Source organism: Oncorhynchus keta, chromosome 27, assembly GCF_023373465.1.
Source record: "Oncorhynchus keta strain PuntledgeMale-10-30-2019 chromosome 27, Oket_V2, whole genome shotgun sequence".
In the NCBI taxonomy this organism is placed as follows: Eukaryota; Metazoa; Chordata; class Actinopteri; order Salmoniformes; family Salmonidae; genus Oncorhynchus; species Oncorhynchus keta.
This window is the reverse complement of record NC_068447.1, coordinates 29879068-29891350: the sequence shown is the minus strand read 5'-3', so window position 1 is coordinate 29891350 and position 12283 is coordinate 29879068. Positions and strand designations below refer to the sequence as shown.

Below are 12283 nucleotides of genomic sequence, written 5' to 3'. Positions count from 1 at the left end.
TGCACATCTATCACTCCAGTTAATACTAAATTGTAATTATGTCACCTCTATGGCCTATTTATTGCCTTACCTCCCTAAGCTTACTACGTTTGCACACATTGTACATAGATTTTTGTATTGTGTTTTTGACTGTACGTTTGTTTATCCAATGTGTAACTCTTTGTTGTTGTTTTTGTCGCACTGCTTGCTTTATCTTGGCCAGGTCGCAGTTGTAAATGAGAACTTGTTCTTAACTGGCCTACCTGGTTAAATAAAGGTGAAATAAAATAAATAAAAATAAATGGAGTGGCATTCCGGCAACTTTGAGAAAACCTATTTTGTATTGGAGTTGTGCCTGTTGTTTTTGTTTACATGTGTATCTGCCCTCTTATTGGCTAGAATGTTCTCACCTGATCCTGCCTCTTCCAGTCTGCCTTTGCAGACATTCATTCCCATTTTTAGTGGTCACTCCACTATCTTGTCAGTTTACAATCTTTGTTTATGTTAATTTTGACTTGGAGGTTCTCAGTAGCATAGAGTTGATCAGGCTGTTGATTTTTGCCTGTGGAATGTTGTCCCTCTCCTCTTCAATGGCTGTGAGAAGTTGCAAGATATTGGCTGGAACTGGAACACGCTGTCCTACATGTAGATCCAGAGCATCCCAAACATAGTCAATTTGTGACATGTCTGGTGAGTATGCAGGCAATGGAGAACTGGGAAATGTTCATCTTCCAGGAATTATCATGCTGAAATATGAGGCGATGGTGGCACAACAATGGTCACAGTTGCGCTGTGCATTCAAATGGCAAAATGTTCGTACCTTATACCTGCCCGTACCATAACCCCACCGCCACCATGGGGCACTCTGTTCAGCAAACCACTCACCCACACCGCGCCATACACTGTCTGCCATTTGCCCAGTACAGTTGAAACTGGGATTAATCTGTGAAAAGCACACTTCTCCAGTGTGCCAGTGGCCATCGAAGGTGAGCATTTACCTACAGAAGTCGGTTACGATGCCAAACTTGTAGTCAGCTCAAGACTCTGGTGAGGACGACGAGCACGCAGATGAGCTTCCCTGAGACAGTTTCTGACAGTTTGTGCAGAAATTCTTCGGTTGTGCAAACCCAGCTTCGTCACCTGTCCGGGTGGCTTGTCTCGGATGATCCCGCAGGTGAAGAAGCACAATGTGGAGGTCCTGGGCTGGCGTGGTTACATGTGGCCGGTTGGACATACTGCCAAATTCTCTAAAATGAGAAATGAACATTCAATTCTCTGGTAACAGCTTTGGTGCAAATTCCTGCAGTCAGCATGCCAACTACATGCTCCCTAGAAACGTGAGACATCTGTGGCATTGTGTAATAAAACTGCACATTTTAGAGTGGCCTTTATTGTCCCCAGAACAAGGCGTTCCTGTGTAATGATCATGCGGTTTAATCAGCTTCTTGATACACCAACCCTGTCATGTGGATGGATTATCCTGGAAATGCTCACTAACAGTGATAAACAAATGTGTGCACAACATTGAGAAATGCGCTTTTTGTGAGTATAGAATATTTCTGGTATCTTTTATTTCAGCTCATGAAACATGGGCCCAACTCCTTGCTTTTATATTTTTGTTCAGTGTACAACGTATATGATATATAGCTGGAATCCTCAAATAATAATTTAATAAGCAAAATAAAATAATTATAAAGTGCCATTTATTTTTCAAGAGGATTTTCCAATTCTTGAATTCACCATCCTACCATACTTCCCTCCCTTGGTGGAGTGTACTGTTCAGGAACTGACATGAAAGCTCAGTTACTACAAAAACACCACATTTAGTTAAAAAGGTCATTCTGTGATTTGGGTTGGCATTTAAGTATTGCATTTTGTAACAAATTCTTATTTTTGTAGATTTATATGTATTTGGATACATTTTCCCATTATAAACAAACTAATATGGCAGCTTAATACATTTGGGCCATTATGATAACATTGTGCCACCAGTAGGAGCAGTAACACCAATGTCAACTTTTAGGTAATTGAGGATTTTCATAAAATGGAGGCCACAGAAATGCAAATCTATGGTCAATAACCCTTTTCAAATAATTTACAAAAGTGATATGATTAATAATTTCTCACAATGCAACACCAATGACACTTTATTTAAACAATTCTCAATCCTCACATTTACGACACACTAAAAGGGTTTGATTAACTAATCCTTTCCTTTAATATAGGCCCCTATGCTCAAGGTCCTTTGTAATGAGTGATTTTCAAGGTGGTAACACCAATGACTTAAAATATACTTGTAAAAAATTCTAATAATCAAGATCCATTACTCAAAACTCAAACTGATGCGATCATATACGATACTGTATATCATTATATGACATCAGTCCGTTACATGGTTAAAATGAAATGAGATTTAAAAAGTCATTATGTGACAGATATCAAAAACATACATTTGTACATGGTGTGGATAACAAGTTACAACCTTAACTAACCTAAAAAATAAAACTAATAGCTAAACCCATCAAATGTCCTGGCCAACCAAGTGATATTGGGTGACTTGAATAGGCAGATATTATATGCTACTACTGTAGGCCTACTGGCATACAGCAGGGGGCACTTTTTCTTTTTTTACCTTTATTTTACTAGGCAAGTCAGTTAACAAATTCTTATTTTCAATGACGGCTAACAGTGGGTTAACAGTGGGTTAACTGCCTGTTCAAGGGCAGAACGACAGATTTGTACATTGTCAGCTCGGGGATTCGAACTTGCAACCTTCCGGTTACTAGTCCAACGCTCTAACCACTAGGCTACCCTGCCGCCCCACTCATGATCCGTGCAGACCTTTAACCTGTTCTGGGTTGTCCACCATGCCTCCTTACTCTCAGCTTAGCCTCAGTTCCTGCATCTTATCTTCATATTCAGTTTGCGGTTTGTGAGATCTTGGATTGCCCCTCTTAGCGGATGTGAGCCATCTCCTCCAGAAAGGGAGTCTTCATGCAGCCAGTGCAAAGCTGGTCCATCCACAGGGGAGCCTCATGCTGCAGGGGGGTGCGACGAGGGTAGAAGGTGTAGGAGAGGTCGTAGTTCAGCAGACAGCTGATGGATGCCATGTAGACATCAGAGAAGCGGCACAGGCGACGGGAGAAGTAGGTGGGGTTGTGGCAGGTGCGGAAAATGCTACCAAAATGAGGGTTGAACAGGTTCTTGGTCACAGCTCTGTGAGGGGGGAAAATGAAAGAAAGGGTCAAAGGAAGTTCATAGGTCAGTACGAAGCTTGTTAAGTCAAAATTACACTGAATCCTTTAGGTCTGACTTGCTGTCCGACGGTCTTGATAAGTTAAATTTAGAATATTATGACATACACTACATGACATAAAGTATGTGGACACCTGCTCGTCGAATATCTCATTCCAAAATCATGGGCTTTAATATAGAGTTGGTCCCCCCTTTGTTGCTATAACAATGGTGGAGAGTTTTACACCACTCCAGCTGATGCTTGGCATTACACATGGTGATCTTAAGCGTGTGTGCGGCTGCTCGGCAATGGAGCCCAATTCATGAAGCTCCCGATGAACAGTTCTTGTGCTGATGTTGCTCCCAGAGGCAGTTTGGAACTCGGTATTGAGTGTTGCAACCGAGGACAGACAACTTTCTTGCGCGCTACAGCGTTCCCATTCTGTGAACTTGTGTGGCCTACCACTTCACAGCTGAGCCATTGTTGCTCCTAGATAATTTCCACTTCACAATAACAGCACTTACAGTTGACCAAGGCAGCTCTAGCAGGGTAGAAATTTGATGAAGTGACTTGTTGAAAGGTGGTATTCTGTGATAAAATAGCCGAAAGCACTAATTTCAAGGGGTGTCCACATACTTCTGTATATTTAGTGTATAATATCTACTAACACTAGACTCACCGAAGCTCTTCTCTCTCCTTCAACCAATCCTGCAGAACTTTCTTTGACTCCGGATCTCGATGCATCTGCAACAAGTTCAATAAATGTTTTTACTTGAACACTTTCATCTTAACAAAAAAACATGGCATGGCTGATGGGTAAAAAAATATATAATATTAGCTTGTAGTAGTAGTGATTATTGTGGGGGTACAATTGATTGGGACCAGAGTATGTGCAGCGGAGCATGACCAATTTGACTGGAGCGCTGAGCGAGATTACCAAAGGCTGGAGCCTGCTCCAATTTTGCTCCAGTAGCGCTCACTTCACAAGCTCAGGGCATGCCTGACCCAGCATGCATTTGTAGTCTACTAGTGTGCTACTATAGCCCCTTGCTTTAGCTACTGTCATGAGTTCAACATATTTTAATAAAGAAACTGATAAAACAGTTGCAAAATCAAAATGACTTACAAGGATGAGGACCAGGAACAAGAGGGGGAGTGCGGTGATGTAGTGTCCACAACTAAAGAATCATTATGGAATCTGAAAAGACGCGTATCCAGAAAGCGTGATGGTGTACTTCGTGTACATGCTAAAAGAAAGGAACAAGGTGGGCAGAAAAAACCTTTAGGCCTACCTATCCTACCTATAGAAAACTAAAAACTAAAACACCTCTGCATCTCTGCCCAGAGTGGCCAAAAGGGTGTTTAGCATCCCCAGAGGCTCTGCAAGCTCAGAGAGGATATTCTCCACTGCTGGCCTGCTCTCCAGGCATCATCGCATGAGTCTGAAGCCACAGACTCTGGCCAAACTCGTGTTTCTAAAAATGAATTCAAAAGGCACAGTAGACTAAGCCTAATAAGGCATTTTACATTTAATTCTAAGTCACAGCCTATATACTCAACTTATAGACTATAATGATACAACGAAATGTTGTTTAAATGCTGAGCGCTTTATGTCCCTACCAGCCTATTCTGTAACACTCACAAATGCTTCACAATGTATTCCTTTGTAGGCTATAGCCTTGAAATAATACAGCCTAAATAATTCATTTTAGTTCCTTCTTAGGCTCCCTGTCTGGCTCCTGACCTATGTAGAGTGTTTATATGTTGTATAATATTTCATGTGGCCGATTTGAAATGAGCACTTCTTTTTATGTTTATTAAAATAATTTTCATTCAAATCATATGGTTTCGTTTTAATACTTCAAAACCATATGGTAGATCAAGGCAGTCACAAAAATAGATGGGTGTTGGCTAAATTGTGATTTTAATGAATGGAGCGAGTTTTGAGCAGCATTTTTTCCCACACTGTGAGTGTGGAGCGGTGCTGCTCCATGAGTGATGAGTGGGATTTCCAACCGGTAAACGCAACATTGCTTTGACCTCACAGTTTGCCGATTTCTATGTTGTAGAACACCCTATAGCTCTATAAGTGTACCTGCATGCGCTCCAGCAGACCGGTGAGTGCCTGCAGCCAGGTGAGGCCCTGGGCATACTGCTCCGTGTTCACAACCCTGGTCTCCACCTCCAGCTCCGGTACTATGGCTCCTGTCCGCCAGCCGTGACGCAGCATCAGGTCCTGCAGAAGAGCATGAGTAGTCAGCCCAGTACAATGACTAGCCACAACATGACACAGGTTATTACAGTAAGCACAATGTGGGACACAGACCTTAAAACAAAGTCAATTTCTGTTTGCAATTTCCTGTGTGGAGAAATCACATCCACACTGCCTGCATCAGTCACCAAAACATTCAGACATAGTACCAGTACCACCTACTCATTCAAGGGCTTTTTTTTCTTCTTTTTTCTAAATTGTAGAATAGTGAAGACATCATAACTATGAAATGACACATGGAATCATGTAGTAACCAAAAAAGTGTTACATTTTGCCATTTCAGATTCTTCAAAGCAGCCACCCTTTGCCTTGATGACAGCTTTGAAATCTCTTGGCATTCTTTCAATCACCTGGAATGCTTTCCCAACAGTCTTGAAGGAGTTCCCACATGTGCTGAGCACTTGTTGGCTGGTTTTCCACTCTGCAGTCCAACTCATCCCAAACCATCTCAATTGGGTTGAGGTCAGGATTTTGGAGGCCAGGTCATCTGATGCAGCACTCCATCACTGTCCTTCTTGGTCAAATAGCACTTACACAGCCTGGAGGTGAGTTGGGTCATTGTCCTGTTGAAAAAACAAATGATAGGCCCAAACCAGATGGGATGAAGTATCACTGCAGAATACTGTGGTAGCCATGCTAGTTGTGTGCCTTGAAATCTAAATAAATCACAGACAGTGTCACCAGCATAGCACCACACCTCCATGCTTGACGGTGGGAACCACACATGCAGAGATCATCCGTTCATCTACTCTGTATCTCACAAAGACAGGGAGGTTGGAACCAAAAATCTGACATTTCTGTCAAAGGACAGATTTCCACCGGTCTAATGGCCATTGCTCATGTTTCTTGGCCTAAGGAAGTCTCTCCTTATTATTGGTGTCCTTTAGTAGTTGTTTCTTTGCAGCAAGTCGACCATGAAGGCCTGATTCACGTAGTCTCCTCTGAACAGTTGATGTTGAGATGTGTCTGTTACTTGAACTCTGAAGCATTTATTTGGGTTGCAATTTCTGAGGCTGGTAACGCTAATGAACTTATCCTCTGCAGCAGAGGTAACTCTGGGTCTTCCTTTACTGTGGCGGTCCTCATGAGAGCCAGTTTCATCATAGCGCTTGATTGTTTTTGCGACTGCACTTGAAGAAACCTTACAAGTTCTTGAAATAATCCAGATTGACTGACCTTCATGTCTTAAAGTAATGATGGACTGTCATTTCTCTTTGCTTATTTGAGCTGTCCTTCCCATAATATGGGCTTGGTCTTTTACCAAATAGGGCCATCTTCTGTATCACCCCTACCTTATAAAAACACAACTGATTGGCTCAAAGGCATTAAGGAAATAAATTCCACAAACTAACTTTTAACAAGGCACACCAAGTGACTGACTACCTCATGAAGCTGGTTGAGAGAATGCCAAGAGTGTGCAAAGCTGTCATCAAGACAAAGAGTGGCTAATTATCATTAATATATTAACATATTTTAATTTGTTTAACACTTTGTGGTTAATACATTATTCTATATGTGTTATTTCATAGTTTTGATATCTTCAATATTATTCTACAATGTAGAAAATAGCAAAAATAAAGAAAAACCCTGGAATGAGTAGGTGTCCAAACTTGTGACTGGTACTGTAAATATAGTATGACTCACTGCCAAGTCACTGTACAGATGATCTCCAAAGTACAGCACCTTGGATCCTCTCCATCCTGTGAGCCTGAGAAAGTCAAACAGGTTGCCCTACAACAAGGAGACAGCGTAATGAATGTCACAAGGAATTATTATTAAGTTAAATCAGGCAATGGTTGAAGTTAACAGAGGAGGAAATATGACAAACAACGTGGATTGGCAAAACTATAACATGACAGTAATTATGTGGTCATGGATGTGGTCTTTCATCAAATTCTGCTGAGGCTTTAGCAACAGACAATTATTGGCCTTGAGGGTCAGTCTGGCAATGATGTCGGCAGTGTTCTTAGATGACAAGTACTGCATGGTTAACATGTCCAACTGTGAGGCAACAATACATGTAATTTCATCAAAGTAGTATCCATTTATCACCAAGCCTGATCGTTTGTCCCCAAATCCTGTCCAGATAACAGAGAATGAGGTGGCCTCATGCTTGTCACATATTAAGCCACAGAAAGCACCGGGCCCAGATGGACTACGGGGCAAAGTACTGAAGGTCTGCGTCAACCAGCTCAAGGGAGTCTTCACACAACTGTTTCAACTCCTTCTGAGCACCTGTACTGTGCAAAACTCCTGGAAGGTGTCGACCATTGTACCGGTGCCTAAGAAGTCAGAGACCAAACTACAAATGACTTTCGCCTGTGGCTCTCACACCCCTTCTGGCCCAATGCATGGAAAGGGTTGTTAGTAAGCACCTTACCCTGTCCATAGCAGATCATCTGGACCTGACACAGTTTGCCTATTAGGCAGAGGGGGACTGAGGATGCTATCCTGACCTTGGTGAACATAGTGGCTATTCAGTCACCTTCAACATGATAAATCATATGCACACGTTATTTATTGATTTTACTTCAGCTTTCAATACAATGCAAATGCACATACTGCTGAAACGACTACTGGACCTGAATGTCAACGGCGGCCTCGCAGGTTGGATCAAGGACTTAAACTGACAGCCCACAGAGGGTCCTCATGAATGGGGTCCTCTGATGAACTGACCCTGAACACAGGGGCACCCCAGGGGTGTGTCCTTTCACTGTTGTTGTTCTCTACCTACACTAATGAAATGAAGATCCACCGAAACAATGTGAGACTATTCGAGTATGCGGATGACATGGCTCTAATAGGACTCTTTTTTAAAGATGCTACGTCAGATGGGTACAACTATTTTAAACAGATCAAAACCTTCAAGAATGATGCTGGTCAAGTACCCTCCACATCAATGTAGAAAAGACAAATGAGTTGATCATCAATGGCAACAACTTGCCAATGTCCCAACCACTCTCTCTGAAAGACCAACCAGTGGATGTGGTTGAGTGTTTCAAACATCTAGGGACACAAATTGATAAGAAGCTGAGTTTCAGAGAATGCAGACTATTTGTTTTAAAGCAAGCCATTGCCTGTTTTTAATCAGGAATTTGAAGGCGTTTGGGGTCAGCCAAGATGCTCTGGAGAGGGTGTACAGCAGCTTGGTGGAGAGCATCCACACGTTCAATATGACAGTCTGGTATGGTAATCTGAGCGTGAGGAGCAAAAGCAAACTGACCAGAATAGTAAACACAGCCAGCAAAGCAATTGGTCGACCACAGGCACATTTGAGCATTCTGTTCCACAAGTCAACCATAAAGAAGGCACTGGCTGTCATTGGTGACCCCTCCCACCCTTTACACCCTCAGTTTGAGAGGCTTCTCTCTGTCCGGCACTTCAGAATGCCCATGGCCAAGAAGAACGTGTTCAAACATTCATTCATTGTGCTGTTGGACTACTAAATGCAACCGTAAATTTGATCTGTATATGTACTTATCTATCCAGTGCAGTTGTGACAGCGGTCAATTGTGAGTGAACGTATGGCCTATGGTTTTAGTATGATCGACTGACTGGTTTAAGTGTGTATGATGTGAGAATGTATGTGATCCTTTTAATGGAAGGCAATGTCCATCCTGGATGGACAATAAAGTTTAGTCTATTCTATTCTGACCTAAATTCAAGGACAAGACTAACATCTTTGCACAGGCTTCAAAGGCCAACTTTGTAACACCAGCCTAACTCAAGACTTTGGACATTTCATTCAGGTTGATTAAAGAGTTAACATGCCAGTCCAATCATGAGTCATTCACTTCCCACAATAAAAGGAACAAATACAGTTTTGACATTGTGAATCTCACAAATTACCACAATCTGTTACGCAAGTAGTCAATGCTGGTAAATCCTGCAACTGAGTTAGCCATATATTTTCCAAGTTGGAAAAGACAGTACCAGCCAACGTGCCACTTTAGTTCCATATACTGTATACAGTAATACTGCTGGGTAATGTCTACACTCCTACCTGTTTGTAGACCTGGCCCTTATCCAAGCTCTTGATCTTGTCCCACTGAAGGTCCCCGTTGCTATCCAAACGTCTGAAAGGTCTGCAAGTGGCAAATATGGTCACAGAATGACCTTAACAGTATGCATTTTCTGTGAATTTATGTGAAGACCAAAGTTTTGGAATTTGGACACTTCTTGATTGGGAATATAAAGGTATGCAGTGTACCAGACTTACTTGCCACAGCTGTTGAAGAAGTGTGGTTTGTCAGCTTGAACAATGACAATGTCAAATAAGTCCCTCCAGTCCTTTCCTACCATGTATTTCATCCCTTTGTCTCTAAAGGAAGAAAAAAAGCTGGTTAGTCAACAACCACAAAAGGTACAGATAATGTGCAGAGCTGAACATGCCCAGAGAACAAATCAACAACCTGCATGTATATCTCTGATTAACTCCGTTTGGTTGATGGTGGCACTCACACAAAGCTAAATGGGCTGTTGGTTATAAGGAAGAGCTTCTTGCCATGGCTTGCCAGACGGTGTAGAACTGCATATGTCTCATCACCTCTGAGGATATATTTCTCTGTGGGAGGGAGATGAGAAGAGGGGGGGGTGGGGGGTCAATTCCAACTGGAATATCCTGACTTCAAGCAGACTGAGCTTCCCTAGAGCATTTAAAAAGTATGTAAATATTCCACTTCCATCAGAATGTATTGTTCCTTGGAAGAAACTGGCAGATTTTCCCATTTGGAAACAGTCCTGTAGCATTTAAGCAAAAGATGAAGGCATTTAAAGTACTTTTCTTGAAACTGTGAGAGAGCAGAATATAAAGAGATAGATATGTCCTAAAATGTTCTTCTCTCAATTCCTGAACTCCGTAAACACATATTTAACAATTTATAACCTTAAAACCTAGTTTTTGTTGAAGTGTACTATCATTTTTATATTCACTTAAAAGTATGGTCATATTTTTGCACTTTAAAGTATGTTAGTAACAGTTTATCAATTATCTTGACTTCCACTTGGCCATGGTTTTCTGGCTTGAAAAACATGCTTTTTACCTAATCATAACCCCAAAAATATTATCTGCAGGGCTGTTAAATTGCTACACTGTTTAGGTTTTCAAATACAAAGAATGAAGAGTGAAGCAAGACCACAATGCTTTTTATATAGGGGATTTTCACACTATTCAATTTGAAAGAACCTGCAAACTGGGTGTGGGTGACATTGGAAGCATCCGATAGAAACATATGAGATTTATATCTAGAAGCAAATATTTTTTAAACATAATAGTATCTCACCCAAGTCTTGCATTATCCACTTGTACATGTAGCCTTTGATATGCACCATTCCAATGGCATCCTTAGGAAAATAAACACAGTGGATAAGCAGTTGAGCTGACTGTTTTCCCTGAGTATACTTATATACAGTCGTCTTGCTCAAGGTTTAAATACATTCTTGACTCGACTTCTGTATTTACACTTTTGATGGCTTTCTACGCCTATCTAAAAGGAAATTACACATTTTTTCAACATGGTTCTCTCTTGGGAGAGAACATTCATTGAATGTTGCATAGTTTGCTATAAACAGCAAGCATCCCTGGAATCTTGCCACTCACTTACTGTACGTCTGTAACTGGGAAGTACAGTTTGTTCAGAACCAATCAGACATTCTGAATCAGCAATTTTACATAACAAGGCTTGCATTAGCCTTCTCAACCAAACCACAAAAAAGGAAACAAAGGGGGTGACATATATATAGGGCAGGTAATCACGGAGGTGATGGAATCCAGGTGAATGACATAATGCGCGTAACGATGGTGACAGGTGTGCGCCATAAGGAGCAGCCTGGTGACCTAGACGACGGAGAGCGAGCATACTTGATAGTACCCCCTTCCTGTTGCGTTCGGCTCCAGCCGCAGGATGCCAACCACAGGGACGATCCCGGGGATCAGGAGCAGACTGGTCGCCTCCACCAAGGCGCAGAAACCTGACAAGCCGGCTGAGGCGTGAGAGCCTGGCGATCCGGTTGAGGCGTGAGAGGCTGGCGATTCGGTTGAGGCGTGAGAGGCTGGCGATTCGGTTGAGGCGTGAGAGCCTGACGAGCCGGCGGAGGCAAGGAAGCCTGGCGATCAGGCTGAGGCATGAAAGCCTGTAGCAGCTCCCGGATCCAACGTCATTCCACCTGACACAAAAAAGAAAAACACTCCCTGATGCTTCCCGTAGGTGAGATGTTATTCTGTAACGATGTGCGCTGAGAGTCGGGAAGCAAGTTCAGGGAGTGAGTGTTTTAATAAATAAACCAACCATAATACAAAATAAGACCAACGCAGGCATGACAGAAACAATGACCCCTGGGGAAGGAACCAAAGGGAGTGACATTTATAGGGCAGGTAATCAAAGAGGTGATGGAGTCCAGGTGAGTGTCATAATGCACGTAACAATGGTGACAGGTGTGCGCCATAATGAGCAGCCTGGTGACCTAGAGGCCGGAGAGGGAGCACACGTGACATTCATTCATCTGTACGTTTTTTGTGTGGTCTTAATCGCACAATTTTACATCTAGCTATGATGTTTGGTGCAGTACTTTAAGTAAAATAATTTGTATGAAAATTATTAGTGCACTGCAGACTGCATCGAGTCAGCTGCCGTTGCCCTCTGGACTGATTTGAGAACTTGTCCACAACTTATTTATTAGCAAGCTGCCAAACTACTGTAAATAAAGCACAATATTCATTCTGTTTATCAGTGCCAAAACTCAGTAGCTAGCAAAATTGAATCTCTGTGTTTGTCAATAAAGCTAGCTAGTAGCTAGCA

The 12283-nt window shown here is 42.1% G+C and overlaps 1 protein-coding gene across 3 annotated transcripts in view; it reads right to left on the bottom strand.

Moving 5' to 3' along the window:
- Positions 1-2110: 2110 nt before the first annotated feature.
- Positions 2111-12283, bottom strand: part of LOC118359748 (5'-nucleotidase domain-containing protein 2-like) — a 30791-nt gene continuing 20618 nt past the window's right edge. Inside the window, exons 7-15 of one of the 3 annotated variants that reach the window (XR_004820744.2) lie at positions 10769-10829; positions 9948-10050; positions 9706-9807; positions 9490-9571; positions 7131-7217; positions 5310-5450; positions 4341-4461; positions 3894-3958; positions 3113-3195 (exon numbers count right to left, since the gene is read on the bottom strand). Coding sequence is in view for 1 of the 3 variants with exons in the window: in XM_035738427.2 (XP_035594320.1) it covers positions 2934-3195; positions 3894-3958; positions 5310-5450; positions 7131-7217; positions 9490-9571; positions 9706-9807; positions 9948-10050; positions 10769-10829 (903 nt within the window). In the remaining 2 variants the exon portion in view is untranslated. Of the gene's footprint in view, positions 3196-3893; positions 3959-4340; positions 4462-5309; positions 5451-7130; positions 7218-9489; positions 9572-9705; positions 9808-9947; positions 10051-10768; positions 10830-12283 lie in introns of those variants that run through there. The other 2 variants (XM_035738427.2, XR_008083027.1) reach the window with 2 other exon arrangements.